Raw genomic sequence first — 24,431 nt, 5'->3', positions numbered from 1 at the left:
AGCAACAACAGGGGGTTATTGTCTGGCAGCCACAGGGGAGTCACTGCGTAATTCTTATTCTGTCTTTTGATGGCTGCTCGAAATGCGACTGAAAAAAAAAAAAGAGAGAGAGAGAGAGCGATGGGGAGAGAAAGAAAACATCGGCAGAGGGGGAGAACCTCTCGAGGCTGCATCCATTTCCTGTGATCATACATAATATGCTTCAAAAGTTGTTTTTTCTTTTATTCTCATGCTCCATTCAACTGATCAATTGCACCTCCTTGTCCCCCCCCCCCCACTCCTACCCCTCTCCTCACCCCTCCCTCTTTTCTCCCCTTGCTCCTCTAGTGTTTACATCAGATGCGACTTGGTGACAGGCCCTATCTGAGGCCGAGGAGCTCTGCTGTCATGTTGATTTATGGGAGCATCACGCCACAACTTGTCCAAACTGAAGCCCGCAGTTCATTAATTAGGGAGCTACGACTTTGAAGTTGGGAGCTTCGACAGCACACGGGCGTGTGTGTGAGTGAGCATGCATAGATATGTGTGTGTGTGTGTGTGTGTGTGTGTGTGTGCTTTTAACATTGGGCTTAATTTTCTACGCTTCCTCTCGTCTCCAAACATGGAACTCAATGGGGACGAGAGCAAAAAAAAAAAAAATTCCCAGATCGTCTTTGAACTTCTTCTGACCGCACAATAATAATTTGCTTTGTCCACAGTGATGCCTGTATCCGCCAGTCATTAACACACATTAAGCTGCTGCCTATGAGCATGCCCTGCTGTACCGGAGAGGGAGCGAGGAAGATGGGGAGGAATAAAAAAAAAAAAAAAACTCAACACACAGGCAACAAAGCTGGGAGCGCTCTCTGCACTGATATCTCACAATTACATGCCTTCTCTTCCTCTGCCATTTCCATGTTAATTACCGAGAAAAGCCTCTCAGATTTATATGCACCGTGTTCCTGCCTTTCTCCCTTCTGCCTTTCATTATGTCCTACACAAGGCTCACAGGAACGGTCATCCCTTTGTTGCATAGGACACTTGTTTATTTAAAAAATATATCTAGAACAATAGACTAAATAGGCTCAAGCTCTGACAAAATACTACATATATGTGTATAATAAGGGGATGGCTGTTAAAAAAAATCTTAGCACAGTATCAGTCAGTTGTTACCATTTATCCAGCGAGTCTGACATGCTAATCAGAAGCATGAGTGCACTTGATTCTCCCCCTCTCCTCTCAGCTTTAACCACAGTCTGGAAGCAGATGGGGTTGAGGGAGGGAGCGCACATGCCTTCCATGCTCTGTCTGGCCAACGGGGTTTGGTAATGGCAGGCGGTTGGGAGTGATGTCAGCCTACCTCTTTACTCTGCTTGCTGCCTGCATGCTGCTGCTGCTGCTGCTGCTGCTGTTGCTGCTGCTGCTGCTGCTGCTGCTGTAGGAGCTGGATGTGGAGCTGTTCCTGCTGCTTTTTGTAAAACTCTTGGAGTTGCTGCTATAGAAAAGACAAGAAGGCGACATGTGAGATCTGAATCTATCAGTCATACATTAAAAAAACCTTGGCAGTGGGTTTTTGTGAGAATTTTCAATACTTTGAGGAATGTTGTCTTTGAGGCGTAGAAACAGAGAGAATAGCGGTTTCAAAGTGAATTTTCTTTTTCTTTTTTTTTTTTAGCTTTGTGAAAACGCTGTCTATACATAAGACAATTCTCTTTCTAAAATGAGACATCCACCATTTGAAACATGATGCCTTGTCTGACAAAATGATTAATGACGCCAGTTTTGGTTTTTTACATTACCTGTTGCAACATGAGGGCCTGCTGCTGCTGGAGAAGAACCTGGAGCTGCTGAGGGCTCAGGACTTGCTGTTGAAGGATTTGCTGCATCTGCTGTGGAGTTATCACTTGGGGTGTCATCATAGCCACTGACACTGGAACCTGCACAAGCACACAAGATGAACAGATAGTTAAAAACATTGTCCAACAGTCCCTTAAGTACAGTACATAATAAATAAAGGAAAGTCATCAATCCATTCTCTACATATGCTTACACCTCTTCACAACCCTAACCATAACCCTCTCAGCATGAAATGGGCAAAATGTCAATTTATTCACAATGGTATGGTCTAATAAAGCTTAATTAAATCAATTTCAAGAAAACATAAATAAATAAATGAATCCAACAGCTTGTCTGGTCCTTTGCTTTTGACTTGGAGTCATCTCCATGTGTTAGAATCAGAATGCGCCCACACTTTGCCTCCCGACCCCTCTAACCAATATGACACCACACCAGACTGTAGAGGGCTAAAGGCATGGATCACGTCTGTGGAGTAACCCCAACATATCTAACCCCAACCCCGACCTTCAGCATCAACATCCCCTCACTCAGAAGAAACCCACTCAACACCACCGGGTATGATCTGCATCTGCTGCGATATCCTCAGAGCTCACCGTTCATACAACATGGCAAAATATGCCATACCTGAGGACGTGAGAGATAGCTTCAAAAAAAAAAAAAAAAATGCTGCGGTTGGCTCGTCGCGCACGCACAACATGTCATGTGAGAACATTTCATTAGAGACGCTGTCAACAGCGATCTATTATTGTGAAGATATGGAGCGCCCGGAGGAGGAGCCACGGTGAAGAACACACACAGGCCTCTAACTAACTCCCAGCAGAAAGGTGTGAGTGCATGACTCCTCAAAACAAGTGATTTGTTGTGACACTGAAAGAGCCCCCACAGTTGTCAGGGTGCCTTAATTGCTCCGGCGGCGTAGGGGACTCGGAGTGTGTCTGGATGCTGCCACTCACTGCTATGATGTGCAATACCATTAAAAGCTCCTTTCCCTGACATCTGGGTGACAAACAGCAACTAAGATGTACTTGATAGCTCTGCCGCCTTCCAGATTGTTAACATGTTTTTCGGCGATCCTTCCTTTTTGTGTACATGCAGATATACATTTAGTGTGTGTGTATGTATGTGTGTGTGTGAGAGTGCGTTGTCGCTCAGGCTGATGTCAGCAGCTGATAGAGCAGACAGAATGGGTGACAGTCTGTCTTCGCCAAGGTTACCTAAATTGTGTGACCACCTTATAGCTAATGACATCCCCCCTTTGAATTTTTCATGTATTTCTGAATGTGATTTAGCTGTTTAAAAACTAAGGGGCTTTTCTTGACACACACACACACACACACACACACACACACACACACACACACACACACACACACACACACACACACACACACACAGCATGCATATCACCCTTATTCATTTCACCCCATCCAAAACAAAGCAGCGTCGTAATGAACAGCTTGTACTGCAAATGCAGAGGAAAGGGCAGCGATGTCAAACAGGACGGACCAGCTTTGATGCTCTCCGTTAACTTTATTGAGCAGTGCCAGACTACGCCGTGCCTGCGTTTTCCTGCGAGCCCCAGGAGAATGAAGGAGGTTCAGCCCCACCCAGGACTAACACACACTTCACATTTCTCATTTCCAGCGCCCAGGCGTAAGGGGCGCGAGGAGGAAAATGCAATATTAATTCCCCCCTGTATTATGTCTTAATATGCAGTTCATCTTGACTTTTGCACATGACTTGTCCTGTCATTTGCATAGCCCCGGCCTCCCATTTCCTAATTTCACAGTCATTATCCACTGAAGTCCTTTTTTTTTTTTTTTTTTTTTTCTGGGCATCGCTAATTTTGATGAACTATTTTGAAGGTCAGCCAAGCAGCCCTGTCTCACTGACATGCAAGCACCATACGTGATGTGTTTTATAGTTCTCGTCTAAACATGACATTTACCCCCCCCACCCCACCTCCCCCAGCACACCGAGGATAAATAATAATGCCTCCTTTTTTTTCCTTTCTTTTTTTGAAGCTTTACTTTAACTACATGCATTAAAAATCTACTCCATACTTGTCATGCTCTATTTTTTACTACCGTGTCAAAGCTGTAAATTTATCCTTATTTTCAAATGTATTATCGTTTTGTCATGCCACATTATATAGAGTCTGATGTGAAGAAAAGGGGGAACAAACTCTAAATTAACACAGAGGTTTTACACCACTTAAGCAGCTCTCAATAGCTGCCAATTTCATTTACAAACTGCACTGAGATTTCCTTCAATTTAACTGTCTTAATTCTTTACACCTTAGGTGTATATCTCATCATGCTTTCACACTTGGCGTTGTCAGGAGTGTCTCACAGTAACTACAGCTGGAGCAGTTTCCTCTGTGCACAGCACCAGCAAGAGACTATTACAGACCCCCATTTTATTACCCATTACTACTGAGGTCATTAGCAGCAAGAGGGATTGTATGCTTCTTAACCTATTGATCAATGTAACTACTACCATTTAATCCTGTGCTGAAGGAGTGAAAATCTGCCTAAGACTGGGTCCTATTGAGAGGGAGGGCGGGAGGGAGCACTTTAACTGAAATATATTGCCCTGGCCGCTGTATCATGCCCATTTAACGCAAACACAGGACGCCAGTCGCCATTTAGAGCACCCCCATATGGTGCACTCCCTTATCTCTTGGATAACATCATGACTCCAGATGATCCACAAAAATATATCACCATCTAAAGATAGTCTAAACGGAGACTCATACTGGGCTAATAACTGGAGGGATCCACTGAGCCCAGCTCTAATCTACTCTACCAATATGAGGGTGTAAAAAAAGAGGACATTCTGAGGATGCCAGAAATAGCTGACGTTTATGAATTTCACAAAGATGTGGTGCTCTCCAGGTGCCTCCCATACATAAACATTCAAAACCTGGAACATTCTCACACAGCTGCAGAGTGACTGGAGGCAATATACTGTACCAGCACAGGCCTGCTGCTGACCAAACACACACACACACACACACACACACACACACACACACACACACACAAATCTAAACTGTGGCATGTTAACTGTCACAAGCACACACATGCACATGTGCAGCCCATAATACACTGTATAAGAAGAGAAAAAACATGTTTACCACAAAGAGCAGGGAAGTGTACTTGCACCGTATAGTCAATCTAAAACATATGTGGTACATGACAAAACATCTACATATAAAATTAAACATGTTTCATTTAAATATTAAAAATGTTTTGTCATTTTAAAACATTGACGAGCACTGTCTAAATATTTCTTTATGTCAAAGATTGTTAGTTTTATTCATATCGTAATTCTCTGTGACCCTGTATCAGTATGCACACACACACACACATGCACACACACACACACACACACACACACACTGGAGCAAACATTTATCTTTAAAGGCAAACTACACAGTAACTTCTCTTTGTGAATCACCATTTGAGAGAAAAAGCGTAAAATATGATAATCTAATGAGGGAACACAAACCACACATCTGAAAACGTTAGTGAGTCAATGATTCTGTGTTAATGAAGATGCTCCTCTCGTATCACAAGTCAGAGAGGTCTAAGCCTGGTGAAAAGGAGTAGTGGTGAAAGAAGCTGTGAGATAAGCACCCCCACCCTCCCACCCCCCCTCCGCACTGAGGCAATTAAGGGGAACAGAAATAAGGGACAAGGAGGTGAATGTCAGTGAGACCGGCACAGACGTTACACCGGCCGCGAAGGTGCAGCTTTTCTTTCACAGAAAAAAAATGGAGGGAGAAAGACAAAAAAAAAAAAAAAAGAGAATTATCAAATTTTCATTTGTGCTCCCCGGGGTCATCTTGTTTTGTAGGAGCATCAAATGGAATGGAGAAGTAAAAAAAGAAATAACAAGCCCTAGAGAAATCACTGAGTCCAGTCCGTTTGATGCTGTTGTTTTACCTTGGCCTGCAGTGACGCAAGGAAACGACTTCCCTTCCTGACTGTGAGCTCCTGCATGAAAATGTCTTCCAAATGAGGATTTCACGGGAGCTATTGTACTTAAGTGATGTGTGAACATAATTAGTCGTCGACAAGACTGGAAAGACTAATTCCATATCACCCATTCAGGTTGATTGAAATCTCTGAGGTGGAGAGCCTTTATTTCCCTCTTTGAGAAAAAAAAATAAAAATCAGACGCAGTATAGTCACAATATCACAGTTTCTCCTAATAAAAACTGTAATAATAATAATAATGATAATAATAATAATAATAATAATGATAATAATAATAATAATAATCCTAGTAATAAAAATATAAATTAAAAAAACTGTGTAGACATTGAGGTTGTTAATAGATTCTACAGTAAGTCTATAAAATGTAAAAAGCAGAGGGCATGTGTTAAGCCCTCCATAATTCCTTCCTCGTCATGCACAATCAGGCTGTTTTAAAAATGTTTACAGCTCAGATAAACAAGGTAATCACAGCCATATTTTCTTTCCATTTACCATACACTATATGCTCTGTATTGGCTGTAGGGGTAGGTGTGTGTGTGTGTGTGTGTGTGAGAAGAGGGGGGGGTGTGACATTATTTGCAGCAACTGTAAAAACAAAAGTTAAGATTGCATTTTAATTAACTTTTCGACTGCAAACAAACAGGTTTTTTGGGCCGAGCTGGTCCCAGTGTTGGGTTTAAACAAACAAACTGCGCGGCGAAGTGAGCGAGCTCTCACCCCCCACTACCCCCCCCTCCCAAACAATAACAGCTGAGCTGCACGCTGGACGCTGTTTCCCACCACTGCAGGTGACCACTGCTGAGGGGTGAGAGCACACAGAGCACCCCCCCCCCTCCACCAGCACTACTACTAACACACACACACACACACATACATGTAACCAGCAGCTCTGACAATGGAGAGACACTGTAAGTAGAGCATCCCTCTTTCTCTGATAACTCACTGTTATATATTTTAAAATAAGTAGCTTGGATTTGAACCTACAGTCAATAGCCTGGAATATAATATCAAATAAATATAATAAGAATAATATAAATGAGAACATTTAAATAAATCATTAATGCAGTTATATTTTGAGTTATTTGGAAATGAGCATCTCCAAAAATATTTAAAAAAAATCTGCTTCTTTACATTTGATGTGTGACTCAATGTCCTGTCACTCTTTCTGACCTTTCAAGCCACACCTCCAAGTTCAAATTTCACAACCGCACAGCATCCGAGACCTGAAACCCGGCGTACAAACTCAGGGTGACAGCTACTACCTTAACCCAACACCATTCACGCTTTTTCACCTTTTCCCCACTGCGTCTTTAACGATCGCTGTCGTGTGTAAACTGCACATCCGTGATCTATGGTTTTTGCAGCCCTACAAACGGTTATGCAACGGTGCACGTCTTCAGACGCATTATTCGAGTCAGTTGAGATTTAATTAAGATCACAGCCTCTAAAATCCCTTTCAAATGAAACTGTAGTCAAAAGACAATAGCTGACACATCCTCGTGCAGATTGTTTCTATTCTTTGCACAGCAGCAACGCAAAAGCTAATCCTTGTTTCCATGACGGCAGACAAGAGGGCCACAAATTGCGTTGCTTCTTGACACTCTTAATGTTGTTTTCTTATGTGACTCATATAACTATACAGTCAATTAATAAAATTATATGTAAAAATATATGAAGAGCCAGCAGTGAGTTTATAGCAGTAACTTCAAATCAGGGGGAAGTTTCACTTGATTGTGTCGACAAACAAGTGAAAAAGACCCAGCCTTATATTTTCCCAGGTGCAACACGTCAACAGAAGCACGTTTTAAAATATATAGGTCATGACAGAGTGGTGAAAAAGACCTTCAGCCATAAAACACTCTACACCATGTAATCTCATCATTATCCTACCATCTCAGCCCTTTGAAACACATGGCATCTCAAGTGTAGAGTTAATCTTCCTATCTGAAACAGAGACGCGCGCTCTGAGCAGTAATGACCCTTAAACAAAAAATGAAGCAAAGTCTTTTTTCAAGTAAAAACATGTTTTAGTGAGGAAAAAGCTGAGGAATAACAGCAGAGAGCAGCTGGTGGCTCACTATATCACTGCTGAACTATTCCCCCGTCTCTCTTCTTCTGTCTTGCCTGCTTGCTCCAGTACAAAGCAAAGACCATCCCCTGTAAAGGATATCCCAGCGAGCCGTGGGGCTCTGGCGGCTACCCCCTGTTGCCCCCCTCCTCTACGGGTACACAGCTAATATCTGGTTGCCTATGTCATGGTTTAGAAATGACAGGTGCTGGCAGCCCCTCGCCTTGACAGGCCACTGCACAAATAACGCCCCTGCCTGAAAGGGCTAATGCACTACTAATGAACAATAAATCAACTTTGATTACAAACTGTCAACCCAATCAGCTCGCACTCCAGCTCTCCCAAACTGCGAGTCTCGGCACAGCTGCACGGCATTACGGTGCACGCTGCCCTGTTTAGGCTTCGCTCTCCTCCTCCTCCTCCTCAACTATCTGATATTCTCCTCCACTGTTCTCCTCTCCATCTACTCCTTTTCTTTAACTCACTCACTCGCTTTTTTTTTTTTTTTGTAGCACTGATGCAAGGTGCTGAAATTGTACCCCAGAAAAAGTTTAGAGTAAATGGTGAGCTCAGACAAAAATTAAAACAGTACTTCACAAAAAAAAAAAGCAAAGCACATGTAAATCTTTTCAATAGCTGCATAAGTGTTGAAAATGACTGTAGTAAAAACACTTCAGATCATTAAAACAACAGAAAATCAATAGCTGTCTTCTGGAAAACCTCAAAGCTGTCAAGTGGGACTCAAACTTGACAGCAGCAGCAGCAAAAAAATAGAAAAGAAGAAAAGCAAGAAAATGACCACAACTTTCCCTCTTAAACACTCAGACTGTGCAATCCCTTTTTTCCTCTTTCAAGCACAGGACACAAACACACAAGGCGAGCAACAATAAAACATCCACAAACTTTTTCAGGAGGATACCAGCGATGACATTTGGAGTGACAGCATGTCTCCAACGTGGTTTGTGGTGACGGTGTCAAATATAGAGCTGTGCCAGCCTCTGTCTTAATTCACTGTGACACACGATGAAGGAGAGTGAGGATTAGTCCAGGCCGTAGCCTGAGAGCAAAGCACGGTCTGACCAACACTCATTAACACACGAGAACAAAACCATCACCAAGTACACAACCAGGGACAAGAAGAAGGGGAAGAAAAAACCTCCACGTGAGACAAAAACAAAAGCCTCTCTGCGGATTTTAAACGTCTTATTGTGTCAACATTCTCAACACTAAAAGCAAGAAGAGGATCATTCTCTCAAGAGTAAAAAACAGCAATGTAAAAAAAGAGAGCAAACCTGTCCTCTGTTTTTCCTAGAACTTTCCATAATTCAAACAGCATGCAAGCACTGTAACATATCCTGCTTAACTGGTTAGCTCACTAACAGCAAAGTAAACAAAACTAAACAAACAGTAAAATGTCAGTCAAAAAAAAAAAAAAAACTTACTGTAAATAGTTAGATGTCTAAAACTCTGACTGACAAAACAAGCAGAGCAAAAAAAAAAAAAAAAGAAAAGAAAACTGTAAAAACTCTCTCCTCCAGTTCTGATGAGCATCAACAGCACAACACACAGATAAACACAAGCAGTAATGCATGCAGGCTTGTTTTGACATGCAAAAAACAGAACATACATGATAGAGTCAATTGACTGTACATGACACCTGTGTTACTGCTATCAAGATGAGCCTGTACACTGTCAGAGTCTCAACGGCAAAGATCACTGCTCCCTCTCTCATACAAACTGCATGACAAAATGAACCAATTACAATGATAGTACATAAAGGCTAGGCAGACAGACAATAAGCCTCCTTTTTCCTCCTTTTCCCTGGTCAAATTACATTGTCAAGTTTTTTTTTAAAGCACGAGAAAGCTGGCAAAATCACAGAAATCAATCATATTGACAAACCTGACAAACTCCATTTAGCTGGCAGGGTAAACAGAGTGCCGGGCCACGCGGTGTGGAGTGAAGCAGAGCGGAGAGCAGAGCGGCGAGGGAAAGAGAGAGAGAGAGAGAGGAGAGAGGGGAGAGAGAGAGTCAGTGTGTGTGTGTGTGTGTGTATGTGTGAGAGAGAGAGAGAGAGAGAGGGAGAGGTAGACGCACACTGGCTGGCAGGCAGGGAAGCTGAGAGCGAGCTCTGCTGTGCTGTGCTGTGCTGTGCTGTGGAGTCTCCAACCTTCCTCAGGATACAGACAGATTGCACGCGCGAGGTTGCTCCCTGGCTGACAAGATACAAAACTATCCAATCAACCACGCCCTTCTCCACCAATCACAACCAGCCCTCTAAACATAATCAATTCAAATGGGGCCACACAATAGGGAGCCGCAGGCTGAGCTGCAGGTGAACCCGTGCCTTTGTGTGGGGGCCTCTTTAAAAAAAAAAAAAAAAAAAAAGAGAGAGAGAGAGAGAGAGAGAGAGAGGGGGAGAGAGAGAGAAAGAAAAAAAGACACAGTTGACGGCTGTTAACCCTTTGACCCCTGCCGGGACTCCGGCCGTGCTATTGAAACAATGGGAGCCTAAAGAAAAGAGGCCCTTTAATTAAACAACAGATAAGTAAACACAGCTATCCAGCGGAAAGAAAGAAAACTGGCCCCCACTATCAGCCTCTTTATTGTTCTGCTAAATGGAATTGTTTACAGTGCTGGAACAAAGACACAACTCATTTCACATGCTGAAAACAACAAACGCACAAACAATTCAGACTCTTTGTACTTATTTAGACTTTTTTTTTTCTCGTCCCCTTTTTTTTCAGTTTTCCCAAGCTGAGAGTTTACCACATGTATTTCTATTTTAGAGTGGAGTAATGTACGTTATGAGAACTGTTTGTTTTGCCTTCCCTACTCTACTGTTAATGTGTACGCTCGTGCCACAGCACGCAACCGGTTGCAATAAGGCAAGTTAGAGCGTATTTGGTCATAAAAATCAACCACAGCAGCGTAAACTTTTCTCCCCCCCCCTCAGTTTTTAAACACTTATCCTACAATTTGGCCTCAGACGAGCTAAAAACCACTTATATTAATAGCTAACATTACACCAGCTACCAGGCAATCCATCCAACTCCATCCCAATGAGAGCAATTAGCTGTCATGATATCATCACACTCTTTAACACCCATGTGCACTCAGTAAGGAGCAAAGACAGGAGAGGGGAAAACAGGACCCTGCCACCTACTGGAGATCCTACTGAACTCACCAGGAGAGATGGAAGGCAGGATGAGCATGTGGCTCCTGTGAGTGCTTCTTTTTTTGTGTATTCTAACTGCACAAATTGAACCTTTAGCACTATTAATGTTCATTTAACCAAAAGTATATGTCACTCTATAGCTTAACATAATAAAATAGAATGAGACCTACTTTTAGTAATAACAATAAAATCATGTTCACTAAGTTGTGCAACCCATTTAACAAAGAATTAGAGGGAAGGCAAAGAGGCGAGATTAACACCTCACTTTGTTAATTATCATGACAATAAACACAGAGCTGCAACACAGAGCTCTAAAACACAGCTCATATCAACAGCTATAAACCCTTGGCCAAGGATGAAGGAATGTTCATGGGATGCATTCCAGTCCGCAAACACACTGGTAAAATAAACAGAGCGCCTGCATAACAAGCCACCGCTCTCATCTGCTAATAACTAACAATGAGCTCTGCTAAGCTGCCCTGACCTATATAAATTATTGACTGGGACACCTCAAAGTGTCAAAAGTGACAATCCCAATACATATAGTGAATAATTAAATGAGGAGAAAAGGCCCTTTTATTTTCTATCTGACACACTCGAGACAGCTCGCACAAAAAAGAAAAAGAAGAAGAAGAAAAAAAAAAAAGACAGTGACATGCAAGGCATGTGCTCACAACTGCACTCGTGCACAAACACACAAAGTGGTTTAGGCTACGGCCACACTCTTCTACACCCCCCCCCCATCCCCATCCCACCCCCCCCCCCACCCCCGGCACTCTCCCTGGGGTGGTATGTCGGCGTATTCTCAATAAAACACCTTCTTAGCAGTAATAGGCCACTGTTCTCATTTCAACGCTCCCAAAGGCCTCATGATAAATTTAGCAGACACACAGTTCAAGCTTCTCCTCTCACACACTGTCTTTCTAATCCATTGCCTCTGTGCCTGCGCCATGTAAAATAATTACACATATGTGTCGATGTGATACACACGCTATATAGATTTCTTTTTCTTTTTTTTTTTCCCCCTACCACCCTCCCCATGCGTAAAGAGAAACATCAATATCCTTGAGCCTTGAACCGGCGTCCCCCGTGATAGTTTACAGAGAGTACTGAGCAACTGTGTTCATGACAGAGTGGATGACATTATAAAATACTCCCATTTCCTGCTTGAGTTAGAGTGAAAGTATGAGTTAATGTCTGGTCTGGCCCCGGCTTTGCTCCGCGCTCCGCTCTAGCTAAAGATAACGACACAGCTCCAATTACAAAGCCTTCCCAAAACACTAACACAGCCAGTGAATAAGCTGCACCAGCATGCCAACCAATGTCTTACTGCTACCACCAAGAAGGAGAGAGAGAGAGAGAGAGGGAGAGAGAAGGAGGGAGGGAGAGGAGGAGGAGGTTAAAACAAAACTCATTCCTTTTCTTGGAAGACATTGGTGACCTGGACCATTGTCATGAGAAAACAAACACAGTCTGTTTCCCTGTGTATGTGTGTGTGTATGTGTGTGTGTGTAAAAGTAAATCATTGTTTACTGATAGAGGGAGACAGCAGGACAGGTGTGGGACCTATATAAATAACAGCTGCTCTATATAATATCGCCAAGGCAACAAAATACCTCTTAGATCCACAAAAGTACCATCGTGTGTGATACTTTTTCAAATGTTCTTTTAACTTTTTTTTACATCTCTGCAGTGCTCCCCTCTTTCAGAATCATGAGATACAAAGCTTTTAATCTGAAAAATAACTTGATTTACAAGCTACAATAAAACTTTGATAAACTTTGTAGTTAAAGAACAATAAGGAAAAACATTGACTTATTTCATTTTTATTTTATTTAAAAAATAAAGAAAATATTTTTTGGAACAGGTGTTTCTTTCCTTAAGTTGAGGATAACAATAATAATATATTGTCATTCTTAACTGTGTTTCACCTCATTTTATTTTGTTAATGTTACTCCACCTGCATATCGTATTCTTTTGTACCCTTCTTTTTAACACTACTTTGTTTAATTCATGTTGGTACTGTCTTCTAAAAAAAGACTCTTTAAATGAGGTGTGTTTCCACTGTTGTGACATGACAGTGAACTCACCTTTTAAACATCTGCAACCTACTGATACTCCCTCTGATACTTGGAATAAGTCATATTTAGAGTGAATGAGGTTATCACCCGAAGCGCAGTGGAGTTACAGTAAGTCACGCCTGAGTCACCGTGCTCCTCCTGTGTGTCTATTATATATGGGTTTGGTTATTTACTTTTAATTTCAGCATTCAGGAACATATTGTTTAGTCAGCACATGTGAACTCACTATTTGCAAAATATCTCCTGAGGTGATTGCCAGCCAGTGTATAACAGAGCTCGTGTTTCAGCGTGTGGTTTTTCACTTAGTCAAAACAAGAACACTTTTGGGGTTTGAGCAACATCGATTTAAGGAGGTGGGGGATTTTTTTTTTTTTGCTTTTTGCCTTTTTTGTCTTGTTTGGTGATTGATCCATCTTTGATTTATCTCAGAAACATTATTAATATACAGAACCACAGTGCGCTGTGTTTTAAGTAAGCAATAACAAATGACTCTGTGAGAGCTGTGGAGGTAAAAATAACCAAACCGACTTAATCCGAAGCCACAAATATGTTGTTTTTTTTCAAAGTTACCTGCTATTTAGATTATATTAAACTGTAGCTTTCATATGTAATCATAAATTCAATGGATTTGCTATTATAATTACACACTAGTTTATGTGTGGGCGGCTCTTGTCATAGCTTATGAAGGAAGGATCTCAATGTAGGAGCCTACAGCGCCATTAATCACTGTGATTAACTGTTTAGGTAACCTTTTCGAACAATATTTGTTAGCCTGTCCTGTTTCCAACACTAACCAGTAAAATTCTTCAGGAACATTCCTGGGAGGTAGTAGATGCAGAGGTACTGTAACAGCGCTCTACTTGGTCTTTTCTTCATGTGAATTACTTTGAGCGTTAAGAAGGCGAAGCTAAAAGATTCAACAGCAAACAAATTAACTATGACTTGATGCTTTTAGCAGACTGGGTGTAGCATCGATGACTAGGCTTGTGTGCTGTGATGGTTTACTGTAAGATGTCCAAAACAAATACAAAATAGGACTCCAACTTATGTCCTCATATTGCTGTAGGCCCTCCTGTCTCTGGATCTCTCCCTCTCCCTCTCTCTCTCTCTCATGCTGTCTGAGCGAGACAATTTTTTTTCCCTCCTAACAAAAAGTGAAAATGGAATCAGAGGATCGCCAAGCTGTCAAAAAAAGTGTGCGACAACACCCAAAGGAAACTGCGTGTCGAACGACTCGATGCTGACTTGACTGCACCTTTCATAGCTGTTAGTGTTTATTAGTTCTACAGTTGACTGTGCATCCATCCGTCCTTCCACCCCCCCCCTCCACCCCCCACTCCCTCTTCTGTAAAAAAAAAAAAAAAAAAAAGGGCGTGTGAATCACTCCAAACAACACACGCTTGACATCAAGACGGAGCGCCAGAGGATGACACAAAGATACAACAAATTTCAGAGGGGAAGTGTCTGTGTCTGTGTGTGTGTGTGTGTGTGTGTGTGTTTGTGTGTATCAGTGTGGATGACTGAGTGGGGTGGAAGGGTGAGAGGGTTCACCGCTTGAAGGGAAACATCGGGCCTCGGACGAAAAAAGAGGGGTCCTGGAAATGGTAGAGTGGCTCACAGCGCTGTGACTGGAGTCAGTTCGACAGTCATCATTTTGGCTGGGAGAGGGAGAGAGAGACAGAGACAGAGAGAGAGAGAGAGAGAGAGAGAGAGCTCCTAACACAGCCACCCACACACACACACACACATGCACACCCACCCTCCTCCTCACCTCCTTCCCTCCCCTCCAGTGCTAGCTTGGCTGTGTGGAATTGGGACAGATGACTTCATTCTGACAGGATTATCCCAAAACCTGGTTCTAATCTATACAGTACACATAATACATTTTTACAATATGACAAGAAAAAACAAGCAGCTAAAGAGACGGGCTTGATCCCGGGGTTCCACGCGAGCACCGGGTCCTTCTCTGTTGTGTGTTGATCATTCCTGACAGACTGTATCACCTCAAAGCATCGCGCGCGTCAAAATTAGATTTCATTACGGCATCACCTTGAGACCTTTTCTTTCTTTTTTTTCTCGCTTTTTTAAAATAAAAACAAAGAGATGAACTCCTTTGGAGAATCACGCACATGACTGATGAATTTACGGGGACCGCGCCGCCGCCGCCGCCGGAGCCACTTAACAGACTGACAAGGACGCTCTTCTGAAGGATATTTGCCTAAAAGATTGATAGCGACAGAGCATCCTGGAGGTAAAGAAGCGACGACAGCTAAACAATGTCAACACGAGTATATTTGAAAAAGAAGAAGAAGGAGGAAGAAGAAGAAAGAAGAAGAAGAAAAAAAAAGAGAAGCAGCACTTCAGCCACAACAGTTAGATACAAACTATGAACACTTATGTCAGTGTGGGTATGTGAATGATTTCCTGCTCTGTGTGAAGCAACCTGCAGATTTGAACTTTAATAGACTGGCTAATCTTGGCAAAGCTTAAAGCAGTCGTTAAGTGAATCAATTAGAAACTGGCAATGCTTTGATTCGGTTGAGTGTTTTGGGAGTGTGCCACCACTCCCTCCCCCGTGTCTCTTCTTTCTCTTCCTCTTTTTTTTTTTACTCCCCCTTCCTGACAGTATATTATTTTCTAACCTAAAAAAAAAAAAGCTTCAGATGTATTTGAATGGATATAAAATGAATATACAGTTTATATCAATACACTCTCGCCCAGGTCTCCCCTTGTGTAAAGACAATCTCACAGCTACTAACCCAGAACATTAATCCAGTCTTATGCTCACTGTCACCTCGCCAGTGGGCTACCGCTGCCGTGCCACTTTTGAGCCACTGGCCGACTGGGCTGCGGGAACACCTCGAAACGCTGCCTCAGATCACCCCGCAGCACTGGCTGAGCTCCAGCTGACAGGCTTCGGCCTAGTGCTCTAATGACTTACAGATTGGAGCGCCGTGGTATACATGTGTCAGGACAATGCCATGGGCCTACTGCGAAAACAGTAGGAGAGGGAGAGAAAGAGAGCCCGGCGGCTTCTCCCTGTCCTGTCAGACAGAGGCTTGGCCCCTGGATTGTGTCACATCACGCTTCCCCCCAACAGACCACAAATGAAGGATGTGAACAGCCAACGCGGAGAGGAGGGGGCATCGGGGGAGGAGGAGGAGGGGGAGGAGGGGCGCTCTACAACTTAAAAGGCTTTCATCCTGTAAACTGAAAAGACATTATCTTTTGACCTGGAGATGCCCTCTGTGAGGCTGTACACTATGGTGTGAAAACAGAGAAAAAGAGAGAGAGAAGGAGGGGAGAGGGGAAGCGAAGGAAAGAGAAAAAGAACAGGGAGAAAAAAAAGCAAAGAAGGATAAAAAAAAAAGTGTAAACTGAGGCTTCAACTGGTAAGAGTATAGATAAGGAAATTCTCCACTGGCATGGTTTTGAAACATATTATCAGCAGCTTCTCCGTGTCTGAAGAATAACAAGTGATGAACCTTTGACATCATCAAAATGTTCAATGCAACATTTATCAGAGAACCGAGAACAGTGTTTCTCCTTTCAAAACAAAAGGCCAACATGTAATTACAATAAATATAAATAAAAATGAAACCCAAAGGGCAGGGATGTTGGTTTAGTTTTCAGTACCTTACAAAGGAGCGCTTCACTTTAGAAGTAAACATGAAAGCTCTCCACTGCAAGTTAAGTGATGTTATCTCTTTCTTTTACCCGTCTGTCAAACTTTCAGAGCATGCTTTCTGCCCTGACACAAGTCAAAACTTCCTTCAACTACAAAGCTACATTTGTTCAGCGTAATGTAACTTTAATTCCACCATTATCCACCTGCCTCTCCTTCATCACCATTCACGTATTCTCATTACAATCAGCGCAGGCAGAAAACAATCAATGTCATTCAAGCAGAGTCCACACAGGGAACTTCAGGTAGCTGCTGGCTATACCTCACTCTGTACCGGAGAGGTGAATAATGGTGGCCAATCTCAGGTACAATCATGGATCGGAAACAAGTGTAATCTGGGCATTAGGCTGACAGCAAAGACACCATGTTGACACAACATCTTCAGCCCAGCTGAATGCCACATAATCCCCTGTAGGAGGTTGATGCCTTCCCAGGATCCCTTGCAATGAGGTGTAGTTAACCAGCCAGGCTCGTGAACAACACCACAAAACGAGCTTCGTTTCCCCCCCTCCCCTTCCCCCCACTATGGTGCTGGTGGACTATCAGCGAGGGTCCGACAGTGTTGTTCCTAATTACCTATTTCTCCACTCGTGATCCTGCGGCTGGCATAATTAGTTACCTGGGGCTGCAATCCAATTTGAAGTGATGACAAGAAAGTGATCCATGAAAAAGTAATAAGTTAAATCCAATTTCAGCCTGCCTCTAATTAAATGCACATGGAACTAATGAGTCAAACCCTACCATTTCACTGATAATGGTAATTAGCGGGGTGGGAGTTGCCGGCTCTCGTCGTTGCGCCACTGTAGGTGCGAGGCGCTAAAGGTAAAAGCGGCATGGATTCTTTTAATTACACGTGTCATTCTGTCAATGTAATTTACTGGCTTTTTGACCAGTCAAGTATGTTTAGCTGCTTTCCAGCCTGCGTAGCAGCTGTTTGTATATCTGCTCTGATTAAAGCGCCTCTAGGCTGGTGAGTATACAGAGGAGGCATTTTCATCCAGAGGCAGAGGGTGGGCGGCGCAGGGGTGAGGGGTGTGTGGAGGGTGTGTGTGTGGGGGGGGGCACCCCTGTTGGAGATATAAAACCAAAGAGCCATTTAATGCTGATCAAGGATTCTGAAGCTTGTTTGACTCATATTTTTTTCCCTTTACTACTCTATGCAGGTCATTTTTTTTTAGATGTTCCGTATATACTGTGCTTCATTATTTTTGACTTGAATAAGAATGAATTGGAAAGTGAGTCACATCTCCAAATGAGTAAAAAAAAAAGTCTCTGCGCACATCTCCTTGTGCCTAATGGGAAGACCGCTGAGATGAATGGAGCCTCGTCCGCAGATCAGGTGCTTTTATGGGGTGTCAGCTTACTACACAGCCTCATAATTGTTGGATCATGTCTTTTGACGACCCAGTCCGGCTCAACAGAGAATCATTATCCGTGGGCTGTGTGATGGAGATAGTGAATGTTCTGTATGTGTGTGTGTGTGTGTGTCTGTGTGTGTGTGTGCGTGTGTGTGCGTGTGAAGGGGGCTCCTCTAAAGCACGGGTTTGTTCTTAAAAGAGGAAGTGAGATGAGAGTCAGACCGTTACCCGTCTGATGTTTCAACCAAAAAAAAAGAAAAAAAAGTGTTTGTGAGAAAGACGGTGTGAGAAAAGAGGAAAAAAACAAGAGATATCTCCACACCAGAAAAACATGAGTGGAGAGGAAAAAAAAAACAAAAAAACAAAAACAAATGTAATACATACCCACACGGAACGGCGCGCTGATGTTTATGTATGAACACTTGGCTTCTTTAACTGTGTGCGCATGTGTTTAATTAGCAGAATATGTAATTCGGGGGATAAACAAACACTTGTCTGGACCTGTGGCTTTTTCATAATGGCGGCTTCAACCTCGGCGAAATGTAACGTACGACATGAGAGAGCAGGCAATTTACGCTGTTAGATGCTACAGCGCTGCCTGCTCTCTCTTCACAAGGAGCGGGCAGCATAGGCAATGGGAGGGAGGGGAGGGGAGGTAGAGGGAGGGAGGGGAGGGAGGAAAAGGGCCCGACTCTCTTTTCAATAGCTGAGTGACAGCTTGGCCAAGCTCTCTGTATACATTAATAAATTAGAATTTTAATTTTGTCTTTGTCTGCAGGAGATGGTCTAGTACTTCACTATGTACCAACAACTGGCTGTACGCTGGAATCTGCCGTTGTGGTCCCCTCTGTTGACCTCTGCAGCACAATTCCCTGCCAGGCTGGGGGAAACTGTTTAGTTTGATCCTTTCAACTTATTTGAATCCTGACAAATATGCACACAACTGAAAGGTCATCACAGTCATATTTCATCCTCTGGAGCTATTCCGAAGACATCTGCACAACAAAGAGGCTTTTTCACAACCTGACATTAGACCTAGCCGCTACAATAGCTCATTAAAAAGGGCCCCCAATGGGATAGTAAGGGTATTAAATATTATATATATACACACATAGAGAACAGGGCCTCCGTATTAATTACCAAATATGCCCTGAAGTCGTTTGCAATTTCACACTGACACAAACAACCGCTCCTTGTTCAAACAAAGATATACATCTCTGAGGCAGCTGATCTGAAATTAACGTAAATATTGCATCAGATACGCAGAGCAGCTCATATTAAAAGCAGAACAAGATGAAAATATTTTTTAAAAAAAAGATTTTTCTTCTTCTTTTCCAAGCTGTTTTTTCTTTGCCTCACAAAGACACTCCAAATAACTGTCCTACCTCTGCCAACCCTCACGCTTTCCCATCCCTTGTCCTCTCTTTCTCTTTACTCCACCTCCAAACCCCTCCACCTGGACCACCCACCCCTCTTGTGGACTGCTCTATAGCACCTCCTGCTGCCGGTGGTAGGGACTTGCCTCCTCTTTTTTCTACTTCTTTTTCTACTGTATGTACGTGTGTGTGTATGTGTGTGTGCATGTGTGTGCAGACGATGCAACGATGAAAAGAAAACAGGGAAAGCATGGAGCTTCCTCTGCATGGCCAGACTCACTGCTGTGTGTGTGTGTGTGTGTGTGTGTGTTGGGGGGGGGGGGGGGTGGTTGTAACTCTCTCACTTCTCCCTTTCCTCACATTCATTTCCACACTTTCTCCTGCTTTTTTTTTATTTTTTTAAACCCAGGCTCCACTCCTCCTAAACTAATGTAGAGGAATTAGGAAAAGACAAGTCCACTGCAGAAGTCAGGACCACACACACACACACACACACACACGCACACACACTAATATGCTGATGTGTGTTACTGCACCCACAATGATGCTGGCATGACTGGATTAACTATTTTTTTGATTTCTACACACTGCTGCTTCTAATGTTCCATGTCAAGATTTTGGTGACACACACACACAGTTGAGTGTGTGTTTCTGTGTGTGTCTGCGCTAGTAAATCACACATAATGCGTGAGCATACATAACTGCAAATGTTGCACTGCCAATTTTAATTTCCTGTTTGTGAACTTAGCCTAGTGCTGTGCTTTTTTCTCGCACACTGTGTTCTAGAGAGAGTTGCATAAGTTCACTTCATTTTTTTTCTCCTTTTATTTGAGCAGCCACAAGGTCAAAAAAAAAAAAAAAAAGCGCCTTCTGATAATCACAAGTTAATAAATACAAGAGTGTCTGAGGATGACAACATATTTACGTTACCTGTAGGCTTTGATGCTTGTCGTTGGCTTTGGGGGATTTGCGGCCAGTGTTTTGTTGAGACTGCAGTTGCTGTGACTGGGGTTGTTGCTGTTGTTGCTGCTGCTGTTGCTGGAGGAGAATCTGTCGAGCCACTTGGAGAGCCTGAAACAGAGAAATACATAAAATAAAAAAAAGTTATTTTTTAAGAAAGCTGAATAGAAATCTACAAGCAGACATGCTGAAAAATCCCTGGAGAACACTTTTATGCCTATTATCAGAGCTGATGGATCCCCTTAGAACAATATTCCCCTGGCTGTCTGATAGATAACAAATAAACACAACAGACCATCTTTTCATACTCTTTCATTCAGAGTCATGAGGCTCAGGCTGGCATAAACAATCTCTCCTCGAACAAGAATGAAAAAAATGATCAGATGACAAAACTAATTCAGACATAAAGAAAGGGAAAAAAATCTGCTAAATCCATCCAGAAGAAATATTTGTGTTTATAAGTTGCACTTACAGCAAACACAAATTGTCAAAGACACTTATCAGTGCTTTTGATCCTCCTTTAGCTCAGCCAAACTCACCCCCTCCACCTCGCCAGAAAGCAAATAAAAGGCTTTATGGCTGCTTCAAATATCTGTTAAAGGACACGGCCTTCTCAGTGGAAAACAAAATACAGTGCAGTCACATGTTTATTGCTCCAGCTACTCCCTTTTCCCTTACGATAAATAATCAAACATGCCATCCAGAGCAAACAAAGCTGGAGAGAGCCGAGGGAAAAAAAACACAGTGGTCTTGAAAACGGTCAGCGATACCAAGAAAAGCAAGCGTTGTGTTCCCACAGTGAGCTGGCCAGCCTCACACCTCCACCAGTAAACCATCTGGGTAAATAACTGGCCTCATTCTTTCCATGTTCCTCAGACGATTGCTCCCACAATTAAACAAACAGTCGCCGGCACATCCAAGCTCATCTCACATAGAGACGATAGCGATCTATACGTTCTCCCGTTCGGAGTAATTGTTTAAAAAAAAAAAGAAGAAGAAAAAGAAAAATGCTAATATGTTTCACGAGAAAACGGTGAAAGAGAGAGAAAAAGGGAGCAGGAAGAAAAGAAGAAAAAAGTTTGAGCGTCGTGTGAACAAGTGAGTGAAACCTGTGAAACGCTTTGTGAAAGTAAGATATCTACAGGGAGAAGGCAAATAGAAAGCTCTGTGGAAGGATGAAGAGATAGAGATAAACTTTGAGAATTGATCTCAGTGCCAGTAAAGTCAGACAATACTTTAAGACAGTAAGAGGGGGTGGTGGTGGTGGGGGGGTTGGAGTGAACAGCTGTCTGATGGTCTGTGTGTGGGTGTATATATTGACCCTCCCAAACACACGGCTGTTGGATGACATCATGAGGCATAAATATGACCACAGTCTACAAAGAGGCCACACTCCTGGCATTTCACCATGCTTAACTTTAAAGCACATAAATTCTCCTTCTCTCACTCTCTCTCTCTCTCTCTCTCTCTTACTGTGTCTGTCTGTCTCTGTCTTTCTCTGAACTCTCATGTAAAGATAAATGATGCCACAGTAACATATCTCATTCTGCATGCCTAATTGTACCGCGCTTTGAAATTTGTGGAAGGGGGAACCCCCCGTTGCACCCAAGTATACTCATAAAGAAAGTGTACAAATTGAAACTAAGAGCTATGTGAGCAAGATTCACTCCCACACATGGCAATATTTACATTTTTTTTCATTTGAGGCATTTAGCTCGCTTCTCCAGAGCACAATTTATGGTCGAAAAATCGGAAACATGATGAACTGTGACGGGCAGGGGATTGGAAAAAGTGCGAACGCGGCGATGACATCATGATGACTGAACGCGATATGATTTTTCACCGTATTACGAAGCTTTTAATGATTTAATAAAAGGTCGATATTGGGAAAGGAAATTGTTATTGACAGACTTTCAAATTTTAAAAGCTCTTTTTGTTTCATTCATTCATTCAATTTGATATTATATATAAAATTTAGTTGGAAATGATTTCACCTTCACTTCCTGCAGTTAAAAACGATACTAAAATGAATATATTTCCGCATGAAATCACAACACTCACTAATACCAAAGTTTACCATAGTTTAGACTACTGAAGAGCTTTTGAAATATTATTAATCATATTATGTTTTATCTAAGCTAGTGTGTCTGGTTGTCTAATATAAATCATCAGTGACGTATTGATATTTTCTGCGGCCACTATCTTTACAAGTTATCTTCAACCGTTCTAAATGGAACACACATATTTCATAAGGAAGAAAAAGCTGTTACAGAATTGTTCACAACGCCCATGGCGTGGTATTACGGGCACACTGAAGAGTAAACAAAGTTGGCTGTTTTCTTTTCCCCTGTAAGTGATGACACATGCCGTGAAATGTGTGTGCGGTGTGTGTGTGTGTGTCTGGGTTTACAACCGAGGGTGTTGGAACAAAGAGAGTTGAGTCAACAGGATATGATAGGAAGTTCAGACAGTAATGGATGAAGAGATACATTTCTGGGAAGTCTTCCCTCACTCTCATCTTCCAATAAAGTTAAATAAATGAAACGCAGCTTACTGATCAGTCACAATACGCAAATAAAGAGGAAACCGCACCGTAATAAAACAATCAGAGGTCCAAAAGTACATTGTTATTTAAATATCAATAATATTATGACTATGACTGGGCTGTGATATGGCGGTGTCGTTTTCAGAGTATTGATCGTACTCTCAGAGTACAGCCAACACCTGAGCTGGACCACCACATATTGGACCATTATGACTGCTTCAAACAGATGAGTCACATGACAACTTAAACTACATAGCATTTTGCACCACGTGAACACAGCCTGCTGCTATTCACATCAACAGCTTCATCAAATTATAACTCCAATTAACATAAGGGCCATAATTATAGGATCGTGCACTTAAAAATAAAGTCAATGATCATCTTGACTTTGGTAAATTAACTCAAAATCCTACTGACTGCCTGACAGTACATGTCTGGATATGTTGATTTAATAACTGTGACTTTTCAAAGCTGAATATACATGATGAGCAGTTGTTGTTGCTGTTGTAAAAATAATGAGACACACACACACAAAAAAAAGAAAAACAAGTATTGAGCGATTGAGCTGAGAATCTGCGTGAGCTTAGGAATGCTGCTGTCTTTTAAAAAGGAGACTGGAGCTGGCATGCCTTTGAGAGGCCTAATGCTGGGCTAAAATAACCTATTGTGAACTGTCACTGACGTGTTTACACAGTACCCTCTCCTCTATTTTAGAGTTTGTCCTCCCACCTCCTCCTCCTCCTCCTCCTGTGGAATTTATCTTCTTTTGATCTTCCATTCAAAAAGGTAGTGGACACTTGATAGACACGCAGTGTTTAAGAGCTGCTGCAGCCAAATGTGATAAACTGGAAAGTGATGACTGGGCGCGAGGCATCTGAAGCACAGAGAGGGGAAGGGTAAAGCATCCTGTGTGGGTGCTATAACCGTCCAAATCAAGTGACAGATCAGGTAAACTGTATTCAAAGTAACTACATTACTGCATGAAGAGAGGAAACATCATAATCTAAATTTACCTTTTAAAAAAATAGAGCCAAAAAAAAAAAAGCAGGCTTTGTTATATTCTGCATGTTGATTCACAAATTGGATTCATGTGGGTTACATCACCCTCTGTGTAAGCATACAAGACTACAGTAGCCCTATTATAATCTTCAACTGTGGTTATTGTGTGGTTTATACATATATATATATATATATATATATTCTGGTATATAATTCTTCTCCCACAGAAATACATATACACACACACACACACACACACATGCCATAAAGCGAGTGAACCCTCCAGGTGCTTCTGATTAGAAAACCCCCTCCAGCACATGACAAGGCTGTATCAGCAACAA

The 24,431-nt window shown here is 42.3% G+C and overlaps 1 protein-coding gene across 11 annotated transcripts in view; it reads right to left on the bottom strand.

Moving 5' to 3' along the window:
* The window catches only part of foxp1b (forkhead box P1b), a 165,749-nt gene that overhangs the window by 37,502 nt on the left and 103,816 nt on the right, over positions 1-24,431 (bottom strand). For 10 of the 11 annotated variants that reach the window (XM_053316615.1, XM_053316619.1, XM_053316616.1 and 7 more), the window contains 3 exons: positions 20,517-20,657; positions 1,779-1,916; positions 1,340-1,474 (listed from right to left, as the gene is read on the bottom strand). In XM_053316615.1, coding sequence (XP_053172590.1) covers positions 1,340-1,474; positions 1,779-1,916; positions 20,517-20,657 — 414 coding nt within the window. The remainder of the gene's footprint in view (positions 1-1,339; positions 1,475-1,778; positions 1,917-20,516; positions 20,658-24,431) is intronic. The other variant, XM_053316625.1, reaches the window with a different exon arrangement.

The sequence above is a fragment of the Scomber japonicus genome, chromosome 3 (genome assembly GCF_027409825.1).
Source record: "Scomber japonicus isolate fScoJap1 chromosome 3, fScoJap1.pri, whole genome shotgun sequence".
NCBI classification, from domain to species: domain Eukaryota; kingdom Metazoa; phylum Chordata; class Actinopteri; order Scombriformes; family Scombridae; genus Scomber; species Scomber japonicus.
This window is presented reverse-complemented; position numbering and strand designations above follow the sequence as displayed.